This window comes from Psammomys obesus, unplaced genomic scaffold (assembly GCF_907164565.1).
Source record: "Psammomys obesus unplaced genomic scaffold, mPsaObe1.curated_primary_1811, whole genome shotgun sequence".
In the NCBI taxonomy this organism is placed as follows: domain Eukaryota; kingdom Metazoa; phylum Chordata; class Mammalia; order Rodentia; family Muridae; genus Psammomys; species Psammomys obesus.
The window spans coordinates 4,350,784-4,374,390 of NW_026585691.1; the positions used below are offsets into that span (position 1 = coordinate 4,350,784).

At 43.3% G+C, this 23,607-nt stretch overlaps 1 protein-coding gene across 1 annotated transcript in view; it reads right to left on the reverse strand.

The window, feature by feature from the left end:
* The window catches only part of Rab8b (RAB8B, member RAS oncogene family), a 70,936-nt gene extending 48,876 nt beyond the window's left edge, over positions 1 to 22,060 (reverse strand). The window contains exon 1 of the mRNA XM_055598790.1: positions 21,862 to 22,060. Within this exon, the coding sequence (XP_055454765.1) occupies positions 21,862 to 21,985 (124 nt within the window). The 5' untranslated portion in view covers positions 21,986 to 22,060. The remainder of the gene's footprint in view (positions 1 to 21,861) is intronic.
* Between the last annotated feature and the right edge of the window lie 1,547 nt (positions 22,061 to 23,607).

Genomic DNA, 23,607 nt, shown 5'->3' on the forward strand with positions numbered 1-23,607 from the left:
TCTCTGTAATTTTTACACTTCTGAGGATAGTCTATTATTTGTTCTCTTGTCACAAAAATAAGTTAGGTAGGCCAAAGAGGCCAAAGCAGACCTTAACACAAAACAATCATGTAAGATGACAGAAAGTGGGGCTGAGCTTTCTATTTGATTTGGGCTTTTGCAGCAAAGACACATATCTCAAACTAAATACAGAACCCTCTCCTCATCTCTTTTTCTGCTCTGATCTTTTACTATCAAAAGGGCTTTGGTGGGTCACATGTATGGTGGTACCTGGTGGCAGAAGAGGTCACCTGAGGTCAAGTTGAGTACTGGCTCTTCAAAGCCATTAGAACCTCCCACACAGAAGGGCTTCTGTGCTGCCTGAAAACTCTGGCCATGTGAGGGCAAGCCTTCCTTCTCTTCAATCTCTCATCTTTTATTCGCCTTCCTGTCACTCAACACAAAACCAGCCCACAGCTTAGTAAAAGAAGGCCAACACCTGCCCCACTGGTCACTGTCCACAGGCACAGCAAGCACCTGAGCCACCACCGCTCGCTGCCATTGCCCCACCCGCTTTCAGAAGAAAAGACTAGACAAAGGAAGTGGTGACACAATGATCTCCCTACTCCTGTCAGCAGCTTCCATGACAGAAATCCTGTCATTTCCACCCAAATCTAAAAGAACCTCTCAGGACTGTACAGCACACACCTCCACGTAACACCCCCCAAATCCACAGACCCACTTGGCAGGTAGAGGCAGCAGGATCAGAGGACAGCCTGGGCCACATGAAATCTTGTCTCAAAACACAAAGGCTGGGGATATGACTGGCCAGTACAGTACCTGCCTCTCAGGTACGAGGCCCTGGGTTTGATGTCCAGCACTGGGGAAACTAATCCCTACCTCATGTGATACGGGGGGTCGGGGGGGACCTTGAAAACGTCTCTGCAGAAGGCACTTGAACACGAATGTTGCGTTGAGGGTAGGCCTCACTGTGTCACTACCCACATCATATCCAAGGTTGCTTTTATACAATTCAAGTCAGTAACAAAGGATTTCTGCAAGCCAATCATGATGGTGCACACATGCCGCACTAGCCCTGGAGGCTGAGGGAGGAGGATCAAAAGTTCTGGTTAGTCTACACAACTTAGCAGACCATGTTTTCAAATAAACGTAAAGGTCCAGAGATGAAGCTCAATGGCAGAATGTTGTGTAGCATGTGCAAGCCCTGGGGCTCTCCAGTAACAGGAACAAGAAAGCATCTTGAGGAGAAGGGATTAAGCAGGGAGAAAAAGAAATAAATTCAAGAATGCAAGCAGCAGGCTTGTGAAGAGTACATACATGGTCTTTCTTACAAGCACAGAAAGTGCCCCATCCAGATCAGGCCAAAGTTAAGACTTCTGACAGCTCTAGAGAAAGCTGGAGGCAAAGAAATTGTAGCCTATCACTCAAGAAAGATTTTTCTGGACCTCTTCTGAAAACTAAAGTCAAAATCAGCTTTAGCAGAAGGCTCCCAGATGAAATAAGCAATTTCTTAATTAAATCACCCAAGTCACAGCAGGCCTGAATCTAGGACTACTCATCTTTAAAAGATAAGTGGAGACCCATTCCTAATGTTTCAGTAAGCAACTGTAACTCAGAATCATTAGGGGAAAAAAAACATCTAAAACAGATGGGGATCTGGCTTACTGGTAGAGAGCTCACCTAGCACACAGAAAGCCCTGGGTTTGGTTCCCAGAACTACAAACTTCCCCAACCCACAAAAAGGAGAATTTCACTTCAGCAAATTATTTCATCAGAATCACTCTGAAATTTCAGTCGAATGACATTTTCAAACACCAAAGACACAATCAATTCCAGTGCTCGGCAATGCGAAGAACCTAAAGGTAAAACAAATTTTTGCTCCAAAGACATTTTCCACGGGAATGGGAAGGAAGGTTGGGGAGGAGGAAAGGCAGGTAGGGCTACCTATAACACAGAAAGAACATAGTATGTGCTAGGAAAAAGCCCAAAGTGCTACAGGATACAAAGTACCACTAAAGAGGGAGAAAGCATCCTTAGGTTGGTGGGAGATGGGGGGAGAGTGTAAACTGTCATAATGAACATGATATACAAGGAGCATCAACAAAGACAAGAGCTTAAATGTGCAAAAATGAAGTGTATTCAGCACAGCCATCATGAAAAACTAGGTAAGATTAGGCAAACATTAAAAATAGGGAGTATTTGTCTAGCATTTTGGTCTTGGATTTAATACACAACACCAATAAATAAATAAATACTTAAATGCCAGTTAATCCATCAATCTCAATATGTCAACACTGCCATATTACTGTAGCATTTTTTAAAGTAGGATAAAATTATATCTATTTACTTTGATGGTATGTATATACACTGTACAATGACTAAATCTAGCTAAGTAACATGTGTTGGCTCATGTAATTGTCATTTTTGTGGCAAGATATGAAATGAACCTAAATGTCCATGAAAGGACAAATGAATAAAGGAAATTTGATACATATGTAGATACACACATACATATATATGTATGTATATACGTGTGTGTGTGTGTGTGTGTGTGTGTGTGTGTGTGTGTGTGTGTGTGTAGGAAATAATTCTATCTTTGGCACAACACAGATGAACAGGGGGGACATTAAGTCACATAAAATAAGTAAAGCCCAGAAAGGACAAATACTGCTCACACTCACTCACCCCTGGAAGCTAAAACCGCCTGAGTTTATGGAGGTGCAGAGTTGAAGGGGTGAGGGTGGGAACTGAACAAGGTTGAAGACATACTGGTGAAAAGATACATAATTTCAGTCAGATAGTAAGTGTTAATTAAGCCCAAGGGGCTTACCTGTAACAAGGTAACTACAGTAATAATGCATCATAGGCTGAAAAGTTCTCTGAGACAGATACAAAGTACTCTTATCACAAGAGTTATAATTATGTGAGGAAACTCTCTATGAATTAGCTGGATTTAGTTAATGCACAATTTATATGTTTCAAAATACTATGTTGCACATGGTAAATACATACTCTCTTTTTTTCTAACTGTACCAGTTAAAAAAGAAAAATAAATTTCATAGAATTATCCCCTTCTGCATATAACAGTGGTCTCCTAACAAGGCCCCCTTCCCCTCATGTAAAGTAGTTATGGAAAGAATGAAAGAAATTAAAAGCAGGCCAGCCTGGTCTATCTAGTGAGTTCCAGGGCACCCATGGCTATGTACAGAGATACTATCTCCAAAACAAAACAATATTTAAAAAAAAAAAAAAAAAAGAAAAGGGAAAGAAGGAAGGAAGGAAAAGAAAGGAGATTGAGAGCTAGCAATTCTCTGCTCCATAAAATTTACTTGGAGGAAAATAAGTGATATGGAACTCGTCTCTTCTCTCTCAAAGAAATAAAACAGCAAGAATTCCATTGCAATATTTTTGCTTGCTTGTTTAGTTTTCAAATGACAAGCAGATAAATAATGACCATGTATTATCATCATTTTGTAAGTAAAGAAACATTTTTAATTTTTAAAACCTGAGAAACGGTCTTCTCATTTAAGAGCCTGTCTCATTTAATTTTCTTTTGCTGTGACAAAATACCACGACCATGGCAACTTATAAAAGAAATCATTTAATTGGGCTTATGGTTTCAGAGGGTTCATGATGGAGGAGCAAGAACAATTGAGAGCTCACATCTTAATCAGCAAGTGGAAGGCAAGAGAGCTAACTGGGAATGATGTGAGCCTTTAAAACCTCAAAGTCCCAGGCCATACCTCCTAATTCTTCCCAAACAGTTCCACCAGCTGGGGACCAAGGATTCAAACATACAGGCTCATTATGGGGGTCATTCTCATACAAACTTCCACAGGGTTATTAATAATCTTACATTGGTCAGGTGAGATGGTCTACAGCCCACCCAGCCTCAGGACCCTGAGATACAGGACTTCTGTTAAGAACAGGAGGTACAGCTAACACCACATTGTGGGGGGTTCACAACAACAGACCAAGAATGACGTCTGATCAAGCAAAAGAGAAAAAGTGATTTTAAAGGAGAATAAGGAACTAAAGACCAGTGAGAGCTTAGTGTTGGACAGAACTAAGGTCAAGCAGATATTGCCCAAGTGAAACTGCAAATGCTCAGGCCACTTAAGAGGACACTGTAGTATCTAGGTAAGCACTGTTGAAGGCCTAAACCAGGGCAGGTCAAGGACTGGAAAGCAGCAAAAATGATGTCCAGGTTTTGAGCCTATATACAGAAAAGAATAAATGGCAGCATTGATAGGTGACAATTCATCAAAGGTTAATGAATTCCTTAGGTCAGAGGATGAACAAGGAAGAACTTGAGAGACAACAGGAATATAAGATAGAAAGTTGGCAAATCATATGTAATGGGGCAAAGTTGTCTCAATCACAGGGGACTTTTTTCAATTGTTTTATTTAATTTTTTGTTGTTTTGTTTATTTGCATGTCTATGCACACACACAGGCCATGGCACATGGGAACTGGTTCTTTCCTTCCACCACGGGTGTCCTAGAGATCAAACTCCTCAGGTCACGAGGCTTGGCCGTAAGTGCTTTTATTTGCCAAACTATCTTGCCACCCTCCAAAGCAATTTCTGAACTTTCACAACCTGCCAAGCACTGGACTGACTGCTAGACAGCCAACAAAGAAGGAATACTGCTTCCTGTACACATGCACAAGCTGGCAGGAGGGACAGACATTAATATGCAAGGATCATACAGATGAGCATGATTACAAATTGTATTAAAATGTGTCTAATTTCCAAAAGAGAAAATTCACTTGGAAAACAGTTTTTATTACACAGCAAAATGAAACTACCAATGGCAACAGAAGGCTCTGTTAGGAAAGAAGTCTGCTGGAGCAGACAATTCTGGAAGCTGATGGGGCAGGTGATAAAGGGTGCCAAACACTGATAAGGTGGCTCAAGGTACAGGCACTGTGTGAGCAAGCCACTGGCTAGGACAGGCCACGACCTGAGTTCTGAAGAAAATGGAGCAGGACTCTGAGGGTTAATGAATGGAGTGAACGGACAAGAAATCTTTCAAGATAAACAACAAAGGAATGTAGACGATTTCAACTGGGGCTGAAAGAAGAACAAAAAGAACCAGCTAAGATAGGACAGTGGGAAGTGTTGTACCAAGACCATCAATTGAGACAGCGAAGGTGAAGGAGACGAGGAAGGGAAAAACAGTGGTGAGGATGCTGAAGAATGTACTTGGTGTCAACTGGAAGTCACTCAACATTTCCTGGAGGCTTTCTACACACTAAGAACCATGCATGTGTGCAGGGCTCAGGGCGGTCAGCAGACATTTGCTACTTTACATCAACACTCTGAGTGGAAAAACAAAATCAGGTTGACTTTTATCATTATATCTAGAGAATGGTTCTAAGCAATAGCGTGATAATTAACCAGCCTTTGAAGTGTATGCATGTGCCAACAAAGGAGAATCACTTCTGCTGAACTCAAGAACCTTTCCTGGGCAGGAAATTACACACAACACTGGTGCATTGAGTCAAAGAAGAGATCTGTGTGCCTGAGCATCAGACAACAGATTCTGAATATGCAAGTGGTTCCTGTCCTTCTGAGGGCTGTTATTCTCATCCTTTGAAGCACATTTCATGGTTCAGTACTGAGCATAACTGAACTCACTATCACCAACTTTCACATTTTGTTCAAAAGCAAAACTGACCATCTGAACACTGTTTTCTGCACATGAATCTGTGAGCGGTGTGTGCACGTGGAGGCTAGAAGTGGACATCTGGTATCTTTCTCAATTGCTCTCCACTATACCTATAGAGGCAGAGTATTTCATAGAAGCCAGCAGTCCAGCTCGTTCTGAAGATCTCTGCCTCTGCCTCCGGAGCACAAGGTTACAGGCAAGTACCCACATCCTTCAGCTTTAATGTGGGTGCTGAGAACCTGAAATCTAGCCCCACAGCAAGCACTGAGCCATCTCTCCAACCCAAATACCTTAAAATTTTTAAAAAACACTTTTCTAGATGAATCACAATTTTGGGAAACAGACCAAAGCAAAGAGATCCACAGCATGTTTTTTGTCTTGTTTAGTGCGTTTGAACCCCAAAAATGAACTCCTAAAATCAACAGTCTTTGCAAGTCAAATATATTACAAATCGGAACATAACCCTGCCAACTATAATCAGAATAAAACCTATCCTCTTATCCTGCTCTTAAGCCCCAGATGACCCATCCCTGCCACCCATTATGATATCCATCCATCCATCCACCCACCCATCCTCTCATCATCATCCTGCCTGGTCTGGTCTGGAACTCACTATGTATTCAGGTTGAGAAATTCAAATATAATGTATTTCTAACCTACCAGTGCCCTTCCCTCAACTCCTCCTAGGTCTTCCCTTCCAGCTAGCTATCTGTAATATTTAAAAATTCTTTTAAGTTCTCACCTCCATTTCCTGGTCCAAGGCAAGTTTATACAAAAATGGGGTTTTTTTAAGTTTATTTTTTTTCTTATCAGTTACATTTTATTAACTCTGTATCCCAGCTGTGTCCCGCTCCCTCATTCCCTCCCAATCCCACCCTCCCTCCCTCATCTCCACCCTGCCCCTTTCCAAGTCCACTGATGGGGGGGACCTCCTCCCCATTCATCCGATTCTGTTTTATCAGGTATCTTCAGGACTGGCTGCGAAGCCCTCCTCTGTGGCCTAACAGGACTGCTCCTCCCTTGGGAGGTGGGGAGGTCAAAGAGCCAGTCATTGAGTTCCTGTTAGAAATAGTCCTTGTTCCCCTCACTATGGGAAACCAATTGGTTACTGAGCTACCACAAGCTACATCTGAGCAGAGGTTCTAGGTTATATCCATACATGGTCCTTGGTTAAATGTCAGTCTCAGAAAAGACCCTGTGCCCAGATATATTTGGTCCTTGTGGAGCTCCTATCCTTTCCCCATCATACTAATTCCCCTTCTTTCATATGATTCCCTGTACTCTGCCGAAGGTTTGGTCATAAGTCTTTGTATCTGCTTTGAAAACACTGCTAGTTAGAGTCTTTCAGATGCGCTCAGTAGACTCCTGTCATACGTTCAATGCACATCCCATCTGTCTTTCTAAACGAGGACTGATCATCTTACCCCATGTCCGCTCTCTTGATTATCTTTTTTAGGTGTATAGATTTCATTATGTTTATCATATCTTATAGGTCTATATAAGTGAATATATACCGTGTTTGTCTTTCTCCTTCTGGGATACTTCACTCAGAATGATCTTTTCTAGATCCCACCATTTGCCTGCAAATTCCATGATTTCCTCCTTTTTGATTACAAAAATGGGTTTTATGCCTGCCCTATACATATAATCCTGGTCTACTAGATACTCTGAGAGGGAAAACATTTGGGGGGAATTGTATTTTATGCTTACAGTGACACAGTCATTTCCTTAATCTTCCTAATAAGACAGCTTAATGAGTACAAAGAAATTAACAGCATGTATTGATGCTATAAAAACATGATGAACAACTTTTCTAAGATTAAAGTATCATCACCTTGATTATTAGGTAAAGAAAAACCAATTAACTAGCTTTCAAGTTGGATAATTTACTCCATTAAAATCAGCTCCACTATTTCAAGATTTAACGTATTGTTCAAATTCATGTATGCAAACAAATTCATTAAAATTCAGGAGATTTTACTCCAAAACTCACTGTACTTAAAATTCGGAGCCCTAACAGGGAGTATAGAAATAGAATATATAAACTGAAATATTTGTCCCTTCTGGACAGGACAGTCTACATGATTTTTTGTTTGTGTTTTCAGCCAAATTCACACTCCCCTGAGAGTAGACAGTAGCTGGAAGGCCAACAAATTACTCCTCATACTGACATGTTGTACAGAGGTCAGGAGCTACTCTTGGCTGCTTCCTTACCACAGGTGAGATTGGAACCAATTGCCTTCACTCTAGAGCTGCATCTAATAACAGCCGTGTGAGAAATACACACAGCCCAAAAGTCTGTGGGCTGATTTTCTGGAACACTGACACATACCTCACTGAAATGAGCAAGTTCTTCCCGCCCATATGCTTATACAATCCATACTAATAGGTGCCTCTTGAGTTTTTTGGTAAATCAAAAAGACCTCAGCATTTTCTGAGACTACTCTGTGTCAGGGCATGTTAAACACTTTACTAGATTGCGTCATGACGGGGCCTCTGCTGGGAAGAGGAAACAAAGAGAGAGCAGGCTGAAGAACTCAGGAGAACACACAGGAGGAAAAACGCAGTCATCCAGCTTATCTTATGCCCTACTGTCTCCTTTAAAGATAGCCAACTTAAAAAAAATACTACTAGGGCACAAAGACATGTCAAAAGTAAAATTTCAACTATGCCTCAACTAATGTGCCTCAGTTATCTCATGGGGAAAGTGGGGATGATAACAGAACACAAAGAAGATATAATGAAAAATGTTAATGTCCAAAATAGCACTCAATATACAGTAATCACTCTCTAAATGTCAGCTCTCATGAAAGCAAATGCTACTCAGCTAGTCCCCGGGATTTCCAAGGTTCGTTTAGCTGTCTAGACCTACCTATGGTGAACTAGAACTGACGTGATCTATACAGTTGCCACATACAACTCTGTATGTGTGCATGTGTGTGTATGTGTGTGTCTAGTTTCAAAGTTATGCTATACACATGAATGTACCTTTTTCTCAAAACAAAAGTCCTAACGAGTTAACTGTTTCCTATATCAATTAAGAAAATGTTAAAATAATTTGCCATAGATTCGCAAACAGGAAGTGTTAAAATCAGGAGCTGAACTTGGGGGTTTCCAGGTCAAAAGCCCGACCTGGAAACTGGGTTTTTCTGTCTACTCTCCCACTTTGTCCTCTGACTATAACCTGGAGCAGAACTTAGATGTTTCTAGTGTACATGAAGAAACAAATGCCCAGAAGGTTCACGTGCCTGAGGTTGTGTTTTGAGTGTCATTTTTATACTGCCACTGCGCACTCGCAGGTACGAGGAGCCTGGCTGGGGGAGGCCTGCAGCTCTTCTCGCCTCACAGGAGCCCGTATATACCAACACACACCGGGCCTGTGGTGGCTGAGCGGCCAGGTGCAAGTTCATGTGACAGAGTAAGCAGACCTGTCACATCAAGTTGAGCTGCTCAGACCTTCCTTTGCTCAGGCTCACGGTGGCATGCTGGAGAGTCAGACTTAGCAAACAAATCAGGCGGAGGTCTGCTCTGCAACACCACTGAGGGAAACTCCCCAGAGTTTTCTCAACAAAGCCAGAGTTAGGTAGAGCTTCACGCATACACACCCCAAAAAAGGATAGGCTAACAGGAGGAATAAACCTGACTTGCAGAAGAAAGGAAGCTCACACTTTAGGTAGCTGTCCCCAGCAAATTTCAGTCTACATAAGGCCAAGCACACTTAAATAAAACAAACCAACAGCACCATGTGGAGAGACAAAGTGGAGATTTCTGACACAATTAGTTCCCTTTCACCAGTGTAGAGTTCATAATTAAATGCTGACCCTCCTGACCCATTCTGCTGTGCACACATCTGAATGCTTCCTAAGGGACTAGTTCAGTGGCCAAGAGACCACTGGACTCCACAAGTCCATTCAACTCCCAAGCCAACAGGCAACACATGCACTTCTGCTTTAGGGGCTGCTGGGGCCTCTTAAAGGGAGCGTGTGCACGTTCCCACCAAGCACACATAAGGGGTTGTGGGTTTATTTACACAGTTCTTCCAGACCACTGAAAGGACTCAATACACGGAAACCCATAGAAAATTCCAGCAGCTACTCTGAGAAATTCGGGATGTTGTGGACAAAGGGCCCAGAACTGAAGTGTGAGCATCAGGTTTGGACTTCATTATCTATTTACAGGACAGACAGAGTCCATTCTCCCTAAGAGCGTTACATTCCTTCCCTAGGTCTTCATTTCCTCCTATCTTCTGTGGTAGTGCAGAGGGTTATGTCCAGGAATGGAGGTGGAAGCAGTGTGTCAACTGTAAATATCCACGTGGAGGAAAGGCAACTGGCATCACTAACCCTGACTGATTTCTGGCTGACATCCTTCCATGGCTCCCTGCTGCCCTCAAGCTCAGGCCCAGAGTCTCGACTAACAAGCCGAAAAAGTTTCTCCCAATCTGCCCTCTAATACCCTCCAGCTTTACCTCTAGTCACAGCCTCTGCCACTGGCCCAGGGCCAGAGTTCCTCCAGGGAGCTATGCTGGCCACGCAGGCAGCAGCCGCTTGCCCAGAGTCCTCCCTCCTTCCTCTTCCATTTCACTCCTCCTTCAGATGCTGATTTGAGTTTGCATGTAATTTTCTCCTATAAGCTCTCCTCAGACTCTCCTTTATCTCTCTGCAGCCTTTCTATTGCTTTGTGTAAATGACCTGGATACTCATTAGGGTTTTGCTGTTTCTTTTTCCATTCTCATCATTTTTCAGACCAAGAAAGAAGGTGGTTGTGGCTGGCAACATGGCTCAGTCACTAAAGTGCTTGTCACTAAAGTGCCTGAGTTTGACCCCCATAGTTCATGTAAAACCTGGGCATGCTTATAATCCTGGAACTGAGCAGGAAGAAACAGAGACAGGAAGATCCCTGGTCCTTGCTGGTGGCCAGTGTAACTGAATCAACAAGTTTCAAGTTTAATGAGACTCTTTTTTAAAATCAAGGATGAGAGCAAATGATAAACAACAACTGAGACTGACCTCTGCCCTTTAAATATGCACACACACACACATGCACACCTATGCACAAGCACCCACACAAATGTGGTTGACGGAACAAGTTTAGAGAAAATGCTGTGCTTGATCTGAGTAGTTGACTAACCACTAACTTCCCTGAGCAACTCCAGAAGCAATGAGATCTAGTTACCCCTATTCTAGCTGATTCTTTCTAAAACCCCAAAATAAGTAGAAAATCAAGATTCCTTGGAGGCCAGATCTCTCCAATTATTCCTTTCTATTCCTTCCACAAATGTTAACCACATCCAGATCGTATGCTAAACTATTAGTTTCTTTTTGAAACAAGAGCACTGAAGGCAAATGAGGTGTGAGAGGAAGGAGACTTGAAATCAGAAAGCCGGTGCTCAACGACGGATTCAAGAACATCAGACAGTCTCTTCAGTGCTCCAAACACTTAGCCACTCACAAGAGCAACACAAGGCTTGTCTGAGTTAACGAAGGCCACTGCTTCTTCATTCTGCCTTCATGTCAATCAAACACTACTGCCCACTAGTGAGAAGAAGGCATACTCATTAGCTGAGAATAAAAAGGAAAATCCATTTTTCCTTACATACACTGATTTAATAGACTGACAAATGGCGCTACCATGGGAACTCTGAAGACGAAAGGATTTTGTTTTTTGTTTTGTTTTGTTTTTTTCCCTCGCTGAGGAAGTGGCTAGCCTAAGGTCCTTGAGGGGAGCTTGTGCAACAGCGGATGGAGGACTGAATTTATAAGCAATCGACAAATAACAGTGCAGTAGTCATTACTCCTTCCTAATGGGTTTTATGTGAGTGTATTTACAGAGATGAGCACCGTGTAATATCTCTTCCAGATAAACATAAGAAATAAACTAACAATTCCATTTTCAGGCAGTTGAGGGGATGAGAGAGATGGCTCAGTGGTTAACAGCATGTGCTGCTCTTGCAGAGGACCTAGTTTCAGTTCCCAGCACCCATCAGGCAGCTCAGAATTGCTTACAGTTTCAGTTCTGGGGGAATATGACACTCTGACCTCCTGCACACATGAAATGCACACAAATACACATAAACAAACAAAGAAAAAAATAAATCTTTAAGAACTTCAACCTATATTTCACAGTAAAATCTGAACATCATCTTGGGGTGTTGCCCTTCCATTTTACACATTTCTTTGGGAAATGTTTACGACTGGAAGGAACCCAGAAGCCATTGTAGTGTACAATGCTGTAGGCTGTCGGTACAGTACTAAGAGACCACTGAAACAAAAAACGTGGTTAATTAAAGGAGAGCACAATCTAAATTTATAATGTAATGGTATTTATCAAGGTTGAAGACTGAGGGACCAAAACATAGAAAACAAACATCATGGTGGTTTTATATTTTAATTTACAGTGGAATTTTATATCTAGGAAATTAGCTACTTCAAAAATTTCAAAGAATTTTCATACTTAGAACTAGAATATTTTAAAAGAGTGTAAGTAGACAAGTTAGGAAATGCACTAACTCAAATCCTCTGTTTCTGGGTGACAACCTCATTCACATGTCATTGTTCATGGCTGCTGGAACTAAGACAAACAGCATTTTTTTTACCATCCATCTCGAAACAGTATGAAAGAATAATGGCCAGCAAGGGCACTATAAATTCTCAGGCTGCTGGGCAGAGCTTCTAACGCCTCACCCAATGGTTTACTGAAGCTGCCAACATGAAGCAAGACACTGAAGAAGAAACTAAAGAAACTGGTAGAAGGGGACAGAGGATGGTTTTCAGCCTTTTCCTCTACCAAACCAAGCCCTTCTACCCTAGCATGGTAGGAGTAAGGTGCTTACCAATGGTCAGTGAAATGAGAAAGTGATCTAAGCTGTTTCAAAAATGGAATAGCGAACTCTCAGTGAAGAGCTGTTTGCTAAGCCGTAGCAATGATTTTATCAGATTAGAAGAGAAATAAGTAAAGACCTCTTTGTTGAAAACCATATACAGCAAGGGACCTCCATCCACATTCATAATCAACAAACAGCGTACAGCTGGCCACTGGTATCTCACAAAGTAAGCTTTTCACCTTTCTAATAGACTTTATGAATATGCATGTGTTTAAGGAGATACGGAATATTTCATAACGCCTATTCCAGATAAACACTGCATCATGTCATAATAAATAAACTTATAATAATTCAGCTTTGAAACAGTTTGCCCTATATTTCAAAACAGAACTTGATCAGTCTCTAAGACTTCCTCCCAACTTTAGATATCAGGAAAAATATCTGTGATTTATTAAAATAATTACTGCCTAGTTCAACAAACAACAAAATTCACTATGATGTGAGAGGCCCTGCCAGCCCAAACTCCGTCAGCCAAAAACTTTGGAACTCTACACGTTGTCTAATCTCTTTGTGTCTGGTTTTTATGGTGAGGTGGAATTCCATAGCTAACTCTGCCTCTGCAATCAGGCCATGCTGCCACAAATGCCACTGTGGTCTATGTTAGTAACACACCCAAATTTGATGAACATGATGCCATGCGGAACTTTAGCATTTACTCCGAAAACCAAGAAATAAAATTCTGGACTGAGGAAGATAAGAGCTCCCTGGGAAATGTCCAAAGGTTCAGCAACAGGTAAATACCAAAGTGCCTAGTCAGCTGTGATGGGCCCTACAGGTGAGGCAGCAAAAGAAGGCAGCACACAGCTGCTGGGGAATGGCTTCTCACACTGCATGTGGCTTCCCAAAGGAAGCCCCGAGCAACTGAGCATCAAAAACATATTAGCTTCTTTCTCAAAGAAGCCAATTCCTTTCAGGTTCTTATTCATTCAATTCAGAAAAAAAAAAAAATCCCCTAACTTAAATATTGAGCATAGAAAAAGGAGGAATCAGGCGGGAATAGTGGGGTGGAAGGGTTAGTGGAAGGAGAAAGCTGGAACTGGGAGGCATTTAGGAGGCAAGGCGGAAACTTAGTCAGTGGAAACTCCTTGGAAGTATGAGGATGAACCTGGCCCAGTAATGGGGTACATGAAGCCTGAACTACCCATCTCCTACAATGAGGCAAGGCTGCCAGTGGTGGGCCTGGAACACCAACAGACACAAAACCTTCACCCTTCAATTTGTCTTGCCTGCAAGATGTGCCAGGATGACATAGAACTTGTGGGAATGGTCAACCAATGACCAGTCTAATACCACGAGAGGGAACCCCTGCCTGACACTGTCTACATGGCCAGGAACCAGAGACTGGATAGCCCAGAGACCTAGGATAGAACCAAACAGAACTGTTTTTAAAAAAAAAAAAAAAAAGTCAATGAAATGATTCCGAATGATACTCTGCTATACTCATAGATGGGTGCCTAGCCCAACTGTCATCAGAGAGGCTTCATCCAGCAGCTGACTGGAGCAGATGCAGAGACCCACAGCCAAACGTTAGGCAGAGCTTGGGGAATCCTGAGCAGGAGGAAGGGTTGTATGAGCCAGAGGGGTCGAGGACACCAGGAGATCAGAGCCCTCAGAATCAAGCAAGCAAGGCTTATAGAATCTCACAGACTGAAGAAAAATGCTGGATCCTGCATGCATCTCTGAGCTAGGTCCTCTGCATATATGTTATGGTTGTGTAGGCTGGTGTTCTTGTGGGAGTGGGGGTACTCCCGGGACCCTTTTCCTCCTAGTGGGTTACCTCATCCAGCCTTGATATAAGGGTTTGTGCCTAGGCTTACTATAACTTGTTATGGCTGTGTTCGCTTGGTATCCCTGGGAAGCCTGCTCTTTTCTGCAGGGAGACAGAGGTGGAATGACTCTGGGAAAGAGTAGGGTGAACTGGGAGGAGTGTGGGGAGGGAAACTGCAGCCGGGATGTAATGTCGAAGAAAAGAATTTTAAAAGGGGTGCGAGAGAGATGGCTCAGTGGTTAAGAGTATTTAAACCACCAAAACTCCAGTTCCAACGATGTGATGCCCTCTGTAGGAACCTGCACATATATATATGGAGATATGTTCAGACAGACACAAATAAAAGAAAATAAACTTTTCTTCTAAAGAAAAAGGATAAATCACTAAACATAATAAAATAATAATTATTGTCTAATGTTTAGTCATAGCATGTTGCACAGCCAATAGCTACCTGCTCATGTCAGAAAATAGCATATGTGTAGGAAGGTGCCACCCCCGCTTCCGCATGACTGATGTTAGGAACCCATCGTCATCCTCCATCTTGCTGGGCTCGGACAGGGCTTCAGATCTCCACAGAACGCAGCATTCCAGCAGGCCATACCAACCCACCGAGCTGGTATTCTCCCTCACACATTGCATAGTCCTCTCTCTGCTCTGCTAAAGCCTCTTGAGCCCAGCTGAGCATCCCTTAAGACACAGTGCAAAAGGACCAAACTGAGTCTCTAAAGAAAGATACCACATGATAACTTCAACTCAAGGAATGCCACAAAATGGCAATTTCACTGGAACCATAAGATAGTAATCTCTTTCCTTTAGAGATGACAGAAACCATAACTGCACACATTAGTTTTCCTCTAGATATAGGCTATCCCAGTGGTATAAAACATAAGCATAGATATAATAAATGTTTTAAAAGAAAAGTTGGCTGTATTCAGCCCGAAAGCCCAGCTCATTCCTAATCTACTCACTACCCTGTGACTCAAACAAGTGCTGTGCAGAACACAGACACAAACACAGCTCCATCTGCTAATTAAAAATGGGCACGAAACTGTTAACAGGCATCTGTTGCATTGTTTGAGGCTAATGGGCAGAGACAAAGCTGAAATGCTCTTCTAATGCAAACCCAGTGATTTCACTCATTTTCTGTTTGGTATTTATGAAAGTGGGGGGTTGGAAACAGAGTGGTAAAATGGCTTATTATGCACACTAAGAGATAAGTGAAATCTCTTTCATATTCTAAAACTGATTGCAGGAAGGTAAACAGCATTTTGCACTGAAGGAGATAGCATTTCTACATTAACATGTCAAATTAAATACTTTTTATCTTAATTCAGATATAATCTAGTCATGTCTAACACCATGAAAGAACAACACATTGCATGAAATGCTTTCTTTACAGTCCATAACTGCTTTCACAGTTCATCCATCTACCCACTCATTCACTGCGCAGTCCTATATAATAGGTCTTAGAGATTTTCTAAGTGAGCCTGACTTATTCTTGCCCTGGGAAACTCACAGGCCCTGAAAAAGCACACATAGATGATTACAGTCAATCATGGATGAATCAGCTAAGGCCCTAGAACAACCCACTCACCCAAAGCCACAAATCTAGGAAGAGGTTGCAAACTTAGATCTGATGCACCCCTTAATTCATCCTCCATCTCCCCACCACACAGATGAGCCATTCTGTTTCCCCTACCCAGGCACTGAAAATGACTGAGGGTTTATTCATGGAAACAGTCCTGATGAAGGACCCATTTTCAAATACTCTAACTGCCATACATCCCTGACTACCATACCTGCCTGTAGGCATCTAGCCACAGAGAAGTCTATTTTACACGCACAACACTGTTTGGTAACCTTTTAACTCCCCCTAAGTTTGTGTTGTCTAAGAAAACTTTGGCCTATCTTGAGGGTGAAAGTTTTCTGACATGGCAGATAACAACACAGTCATGCTACACGTATTCCCAGCTGGCCAAGGTCCATGGCACCTGCTACCACCTCCCATTTAGGGCCCTCACATGAGGCCACTACCTGACCCATTTGAGCTTGCACTCTGACCTGGGCAGAAACAGCTGATAATCTTAATCTGCATTTTTTTTCGATTCATCTTTCCACAGCTACGAACATACTCCACAGTCAAACTCACACACAGGAGTGCTGATGTGCAGCACAGAGCCACTGGCAGGCAGGAAGGATGAGACCCTGAGGCAGCCCAGACCAGGCAACTCCTATCTCCATTCCAGCTCCATCCTCCCTTTCAGATTCAATTCTAAGATTCAGTTAAAAAACCAACTGCTAAGTTTCTCCTGGTATTCAAAGACTAAACTTATTTTCCTCTAAAACAATATCCAAGCTGATTCCCCTCCAGGTTTTTTCAGTAGATAGAGACAAAATTGCTGTTGTTGCCAAGTGAATCCATGCCCCTCCTCCCACTCCCCTTGCTGCTTGCAAAAGCGTGGCTGAAGCGCTTTATTAAAGAACACTTTAAACAGATTCATATTCGTACCCAGCACTCAAGTTCCCCATGCCTGCATTTCCAGAAAGGCTTTTGTCATGGACTGGAACAGTCATCACACAGAGGAGTGTAACCCTTTATCACCCACTACTAAGCCCGCCTTCTGCCTACCATTGCATCAACACCAGCGCTGAGATGGGAAGTCTACCCAGACGCTCTGAAAGAACATAATGACATAAAATAGGCTTTATGCACAAAATGTTCAATTCGAACTTGCATGTTCTTTGGTATTTTAGTTTGAGGAGTTGAAACCAAGGAAAACAACTATGAAAATGGAAAGCGACTTCCTCTGTGTATCTGTCTTATGTTCAGCCAGATGTTGATATCATCTTGGATAAAAATGTAAATATGACAGTTTGTTATTTAGCCAGTAAGTCTTGATACAAGTTTTGAAATGAGACCAACCAAAAGCAGCTTTGCATTTTACAAAAGGGTCAACAAGCTTGTTCTTTAGAGAACCAGTTAGTAAATACTTTGGAGCTTTGTGGGTCACATATGGTCTTTGTTGCATATTCTTCGTTGTTTTAATTTTAATAACCTCTTTTAAAATACAAAAAACAAAAACAAAACAAAAGAACAAGCCAAAAGGCCCATCTGGCTGATGGGCTACACTGACTTAAGGCAAATGAACCCAAGACAAGAATGCAACATTACAGAATACAGTGCCTGAACGCGTTCTGCTGGCATTTAGTATCAGCAATTCCAGTGTGGGGCTACAAAATGATTTTATGAATTATCTCACACATGGAAGGAATGTTAATGGCAGGGTATTCTATGATCTCTTTCCCTGAAACTCCAGGCCTGGAAGAAAGGGCAAAGGCTGTGCCAGGTATATACAGCCCCTCCCCCACCCCTGTACAGAGTCTCTCGAGACCATTTCCATTAACAGAGTGCTACGCAAACTTGAAAAACCTTAACCTCCCACACACACACAGACACGTGCAAAACTTGCTCTGTGGAAAATGTGGATTTACAGAGAGGCTCACACTCATTTGTGCAATGATGAGAGACAATTGGATTTGGAGCTTCAGCTCTGCTGAAAGTGAGGAATCTGCATTTGGTAAAGCTGGGACAGGACATAAAGTAGATAATTTCTACAAGCCTGTCCACGTCGAACAATGACTATACTAAATAATGAAACCACTCAGGAAACACCTAACAGGAAGAAGGGGGCAGGGCGGAGAAGAAGCAGAATCATCTGAGAAGGTCCCACTGCAGGGCAGAGTCTGGGGCTCTGGCTGTTCTGCCAGCACCTTCAATACAAGACCATTTCAAGGTGCCAGGGTGCCTCATATTGATATTAAAATGTACCCACATCCCACAGGAAACATAGTATAGAGTGAATAGTTTCACCATTTCTAACTGTCTTATTTTTAAAGGTAAAACCTAAGTGTTAATTATGATTATGTAAGGGAGGGGGCTGGAGCCAACCAAAAGTTTTTCAATTTTCCAACATGTGAACTAAAAAGCTAATTAGTTGGTCTAAGGCATTAGGCCTGTAATTTCAAGTGACTAAATCATCCTTACTCCATGGTTGGCAAGTATGATTAAATAGACTAGGAGATTTTCAGAAAGTGAAAGAAAATCTACCTTTTACCACACCAAAGAACAAAAATGACTCCAAGTGCCAAGCCTTAGAGAAGTGAAATTTAAGTATATGAGACAATTCCGTACCTAGAATCAAAATGACTGTCTCCTCCATCCAGTCTAAAGCTGAAAGAACCCCGTTTATAAAAAAAAAAAAAAAAAAAAAAAAAACACTTAAACACTGGTAATACACAATTAAAATGAAAGCACGTCTTCATAATAAAAAACAGACATGGGGACATATCTGTCACACACACACAAACCCCAGACCTTCAGAAGGGATCTCTCCTTGGGCGTGGTGCTTATCAAGTTGGTCAGCAGTGCTACAAGGCCTTGTCAAGTCCAGTCACAGAAAAGCCCAGGAATTTACACAAATGGACACTTAAACTATGGTGGGAAAAGAAGGATTACCAACTGTCACCCCAACAACTTCAGATCACCTGGGTATGTGGTGTGGGGCTTGGCAGGAGTGACATGGCTGCTAGCAGTGTGAACACTTCAAGTCTGTGCTTGTAGTCAGTGAGGAGTCTGTAGAACTTTTCACTACGTTGGTGCAAATTCACCTTACTGTTGAAGCATAACTGCAACCATAGAGCATTTTCGTTTCAGGTATATAAGCTCTCTGGCTCTCTACCACCGCTTCCGGCTGGAACTCTCTGGGGCCAAGTAAAAGGTAGGGGAGTTTCCCCTCCATATCAACTGAAGACACAACTTGAAGCCTCTTTCACCACAGTCACCACACAGAAAGTACAAACACCAAGAGTTCCCATGATATTCACCATGTAATACACACCTCCTAATCTGAGCTATGGAAGGACACTGGCTTTAACATTTTAAATGGAAGGTTTAAAGTGTGAAATGCAATACACTACACACACACCTACGGGGAGGGTGGGTATGTGGGGGGGAGGTAGGGATTTAGTCCAAGGCCTCATCCATGTTAAACATATACTATACCACTGACTTAAACCCCTAGCCAAGAAAAGTGATTTTTAAAAGATACTGTGTTGGAAGGTCCTTATAGGAAACAAGGGACAAAGTAGGGGGTGAATGGGAGGAGCTAGTCACTCCACTGCAAAGGAATCCAAGGAATTGAACACACTGTATCAGTGAGATTTATTCACTTTCTTTTTATTTCTTCCTTTTAAAAGAGTGTATGTATGTGTGTGCACCTGCATGAGAGATGAGTAAGAGTCAGTGCAGCTGCCCAGAGAAGCCAGAAGAGGGATCAGGTGCCCTAGAGTTGAAATTACAGGCCTTTAGGTACTTGTGAGCCACCCTTTAAGGGTGCTCAGAACTGAACTTGGGTCCACTAGAAGGGCAAGAAGCACTATTAACTGCTGAACCATCTCTCTTACCTCAGATTTACTTACTTTCAAGGCAGGAGAAAAGTTCTGAGAGGGTCGCACATAGAACAGACAAAACTCCTCCTCCCCAGTGTGTTAGAAATTGTTCTTTACCATCTGTACTTCAGCACGCATTTAACACTTAAAAAAGAGTTATTTGGGGTTTTGAAATTGATACCAAAAACGAATGTCCTTTAGTAGCTGTAGCAGCTTCCACCAAGCCTCTTACAAATACACTTTCGAGAATCAAGATGACATTTAAAATCTGCTTCCTCAGAAAAGTCCCACTCAAGATTAACTGCCAAGAACTTGCAACTCAAACTTCCTTAAGCCCAGACATCTCACCACTCAGATTCATTCAGTCTGTCTGAGAGAAATCAGAATAAAGCAAGGAGTCTTTACCAACACTCACACTGGAAAGTGCTCTAGACTTACTTTTAAAAGATGTCACCTATAGAACACAAATATTTAAACAGATTGTGTTTGTTTGTTTGTTTGTTTGTTTGTTTTTAATTCGAGTATATGGGTGGGTTTTTTCCTGCACCATGTAAGTGTCTGGTCCCCACAGAAGCCAGAGAGGGTATTGGATTCCATGCAACTGGAGTTATAGACAGTTGTGAGCTGCCAGGTGGGTGCTGTGAACCAAACAGGATTTCTGTAAGGACAACGAATACCCTTAACCACTGTTAAACACACTAGTTCTCCATTACTTGTGGATCACCCCGAAAGCTATCTGAAAAATAAAATATTTAAATAAGCTAGTATTAGAGGCCAGAAAGATCACCCAGAAAACAAAAGGCTGACTCTTGCAGTACTTAATTGACTGCAGCTGTTTAACAAGGGAAATAATGTTAAGGTCATTCTCCTGAAGGTTTAAAACCAGTTTTGATTTGCTCTTCCATTTACAGGTTAAAAATCCTGTTTACCTGCACAATGTCTTTTACTACAGATATAGGAAGAACAGCTCCCAGGAAAGAGTGGGAAAATTTTTTGTTCTTGAATCAATTAGAAGTCACTGGGAAATATATAGTATGCTATGATTCACCTAAAAAGTAATTAGTATCAAAGAAAACTATACAGGGAGGCAGGTGGAATTTAAGTTCAATCACTTGGCTTAGTCATTACTAATACTCAAGCTCAAGAATTTTAAAAGTTGAGAAACGCTGCTTCTCAAGACACGGAGTAAAGGGGTGAGAATAAATTCCTAACCATATCATCCCAAAATTCACCAGTCCCCTTAATACCTACTAACACTCGGAAGAGTTTAACACTCTGTGGACATTAGTCCATCTTTGGTCACTTTTTAAATCCTCTTGATTCAAAGACGTCAAGAGAAAATGGAAACCAGCATTCCCAGTTACAGGGGAAAGTCCTGTGCCCCGCGTTTTCCATTTCCTCTCTTTTCTCCGCTCAACCCCTGCGCTGCATCTGCTGCTTCCCCTACTTTTTAGTTAACACTCAGCTCTCCTTCACTTTCTCCACCAAGTCGCCTCCCGCCGCCCTCAGGTGCCCCGAGCCCTTCTCCCATCTACAATCTTCTTCTGCGTTTTTCTTTTGGCATATGTGTGCACACCTTTCCGCCCAGTATCCCTTCGTCTCTCGCCTCCCGACCATCCATTCATTCCCCTCAATTCCCAGTCTCACTTCTCTTGCCCCTGCTGTCCTCTGCCCCTTTACTCCATTTGAAGCCCCTCTAAAGTGCTCAACCCTTCGTTTCCCCCTTCACACTTCCTTCCTCTTTTCTGTCTTTCCAACCCAACATTCGCACCCACTCTCCCCTCCTTCTCTCCTCCGTACGGTTTCCTGTGTCCCCCCCGACTCTGTCCCTCCGCGACTCCTCCGCCGCCTCCCCGGAGCCCGCTCGTGTCCCTAACACCCCTGGTTTCCGATGGCTCCGGTTCCCTTTCCTCCGCCGGCAGCCCCGCGTCCGCGCCCGCCCCCTCGCCCTGGCCCACCTCACGGTCCCCGCGGCGGCCCCCCGGGGTCTCCCTCCCGGGGCGCCAAGCCCTCGCGTGCCCTCTCCCAGGCCCCCGGGCACCCGCCCCCCACGTCTCAGCTCCCGTCCCGGGCCGCGGCCGCTCCCTCACCGATGGTGGAGATAAAGGTGGTGTTGAAGGCGTCCTCTGAGAAGCGGAACAGGAGGCAGGTCTTGCCGACGCCGGAGTCGCCGATGAGCAGCAGCTTGAACAGATAATCGTACGTCTTCGCCATCTTCTCGCTCCGGCCCTCTCTGACCGCCGAGAGCGAGGAGGCAGTGGAAAGCCGCGCGGAGGGGGCCTCGGGCGAGGGGGCGTGTCCGCCGAGCCGCCCGCGCCCCGCCCCGCCCCTCGCCCCGCCCCCTGGAAGCGACAGGCGCACCCCGTCCGCTCTAGCCAATCTGTTCGTGCTTTGTCATCACCATTCGCGCCGCGGGACTTATGGGATTTGTAGTACTCTGGGAGAGTTTCGGGCGTGCCTGGCCCGGACTGTCCAAGCAACCCTGGTAGGTAACACATGTGAGTGAGTGGCACGGCGCGCTTGGAGTTTCCATCCCTCCCGGGAAAAGACGCTTCGTTCCGAACTCCTCTTCTCTCGCCACCGGAACTTGACTGTGTTGTTTCTTTGTTTGTGGGCGCCTTTCAAATCCAAGACCTGAGAATCTAAGTACCGCAGTTAGCGCTTCTGCTCGCCTGGACCCGGAGCCGCGAAGCTTTCTTAGAGATGAGATGGTCCACGAAGTCTGCGGATCTTCTGCTGAGTGTTTTCCAGCCTCTCCAGTTTCTACTCAGATCCTAGCCCAGAAGTTAGCCCCCTCCCTCAGCTCTTCAGTCATAGAGCTCAAAGAGTGATAGTAACAGGCTGACTTCATACCCACTCGGGCCGTCTGAACTAAAGGACACCACCAAATGCGATGATCATTTTAGCGGATCTGCTTCACAGACAGCACTCCGCTCCTCGTTAAGAGGGAAGATTAAAAAAAAAAAAATGTGGTAAGGCTTGTGCTACAGCTCTGCGTCTTGTAAAACAGCGTTTTACAAAACCTGAGGCGGGAACTTAAACCATGGAGACTAGAGAGTAAGACTTGGATTTTGTCTTGGCTAAGCCACTTCACCTCTGTGTGAAGTCTCACAGGCTTGGCACATCTCTACTTCATAGGGTAGTAATGCAAGCTATATACTGAATGTGAAAACACTTTGAAACTCAGTTACCTGCTATGAAGTGTAGGTGTCAGTAGTGTTTAAATTTATCTCCCCTCAGGAGGATTTCAATCAATGGGTGGCAAAAGGAAAGGAGGAAACAGCACTTTGATGCATTCAATTCAAACCTTCAGTACTCTTTCATCAGCAGGTGGCAGAAACCCAACTCAAGCTCGGGAGAGAAGGGTTTACTGTCCAGATCACGTGGAAGGAGTAGCTAAGGGGACCAGGAACTTTATCTTGTCAGAAATTTCTGTCTCGTCCCTTCTTCATCTTCAGTCTTAATTTAAAATACGTTAGATACAGCCCCAATACACATACACACACACCCCAGCAAAAGTTCTTTGGTTTCCTCAAGAATTTTTAAGAGGATTAAAGGGACCCTGCCTGACACCAAACTGAGAACCACTAGGACAGAACTTACCTTAGAGATGAGGAAATACCTTCTAGCAGTGGTTGTTACAAGAAGCAGTGGACTTAATCATCAGAGCAAGTAGAAAAACAAACAAACAAACAAAAAACACTGGGACAGTTAATTGAACTAGTCAGCAAACTCTTCTAAGATGTATGTTGGATGCCTGTGACTTCATGAATGATACCAATGATGGTGCAGGTCTGGTCCTATTGTAGCAGGAAATTTAGTTGGTCCTAATAATG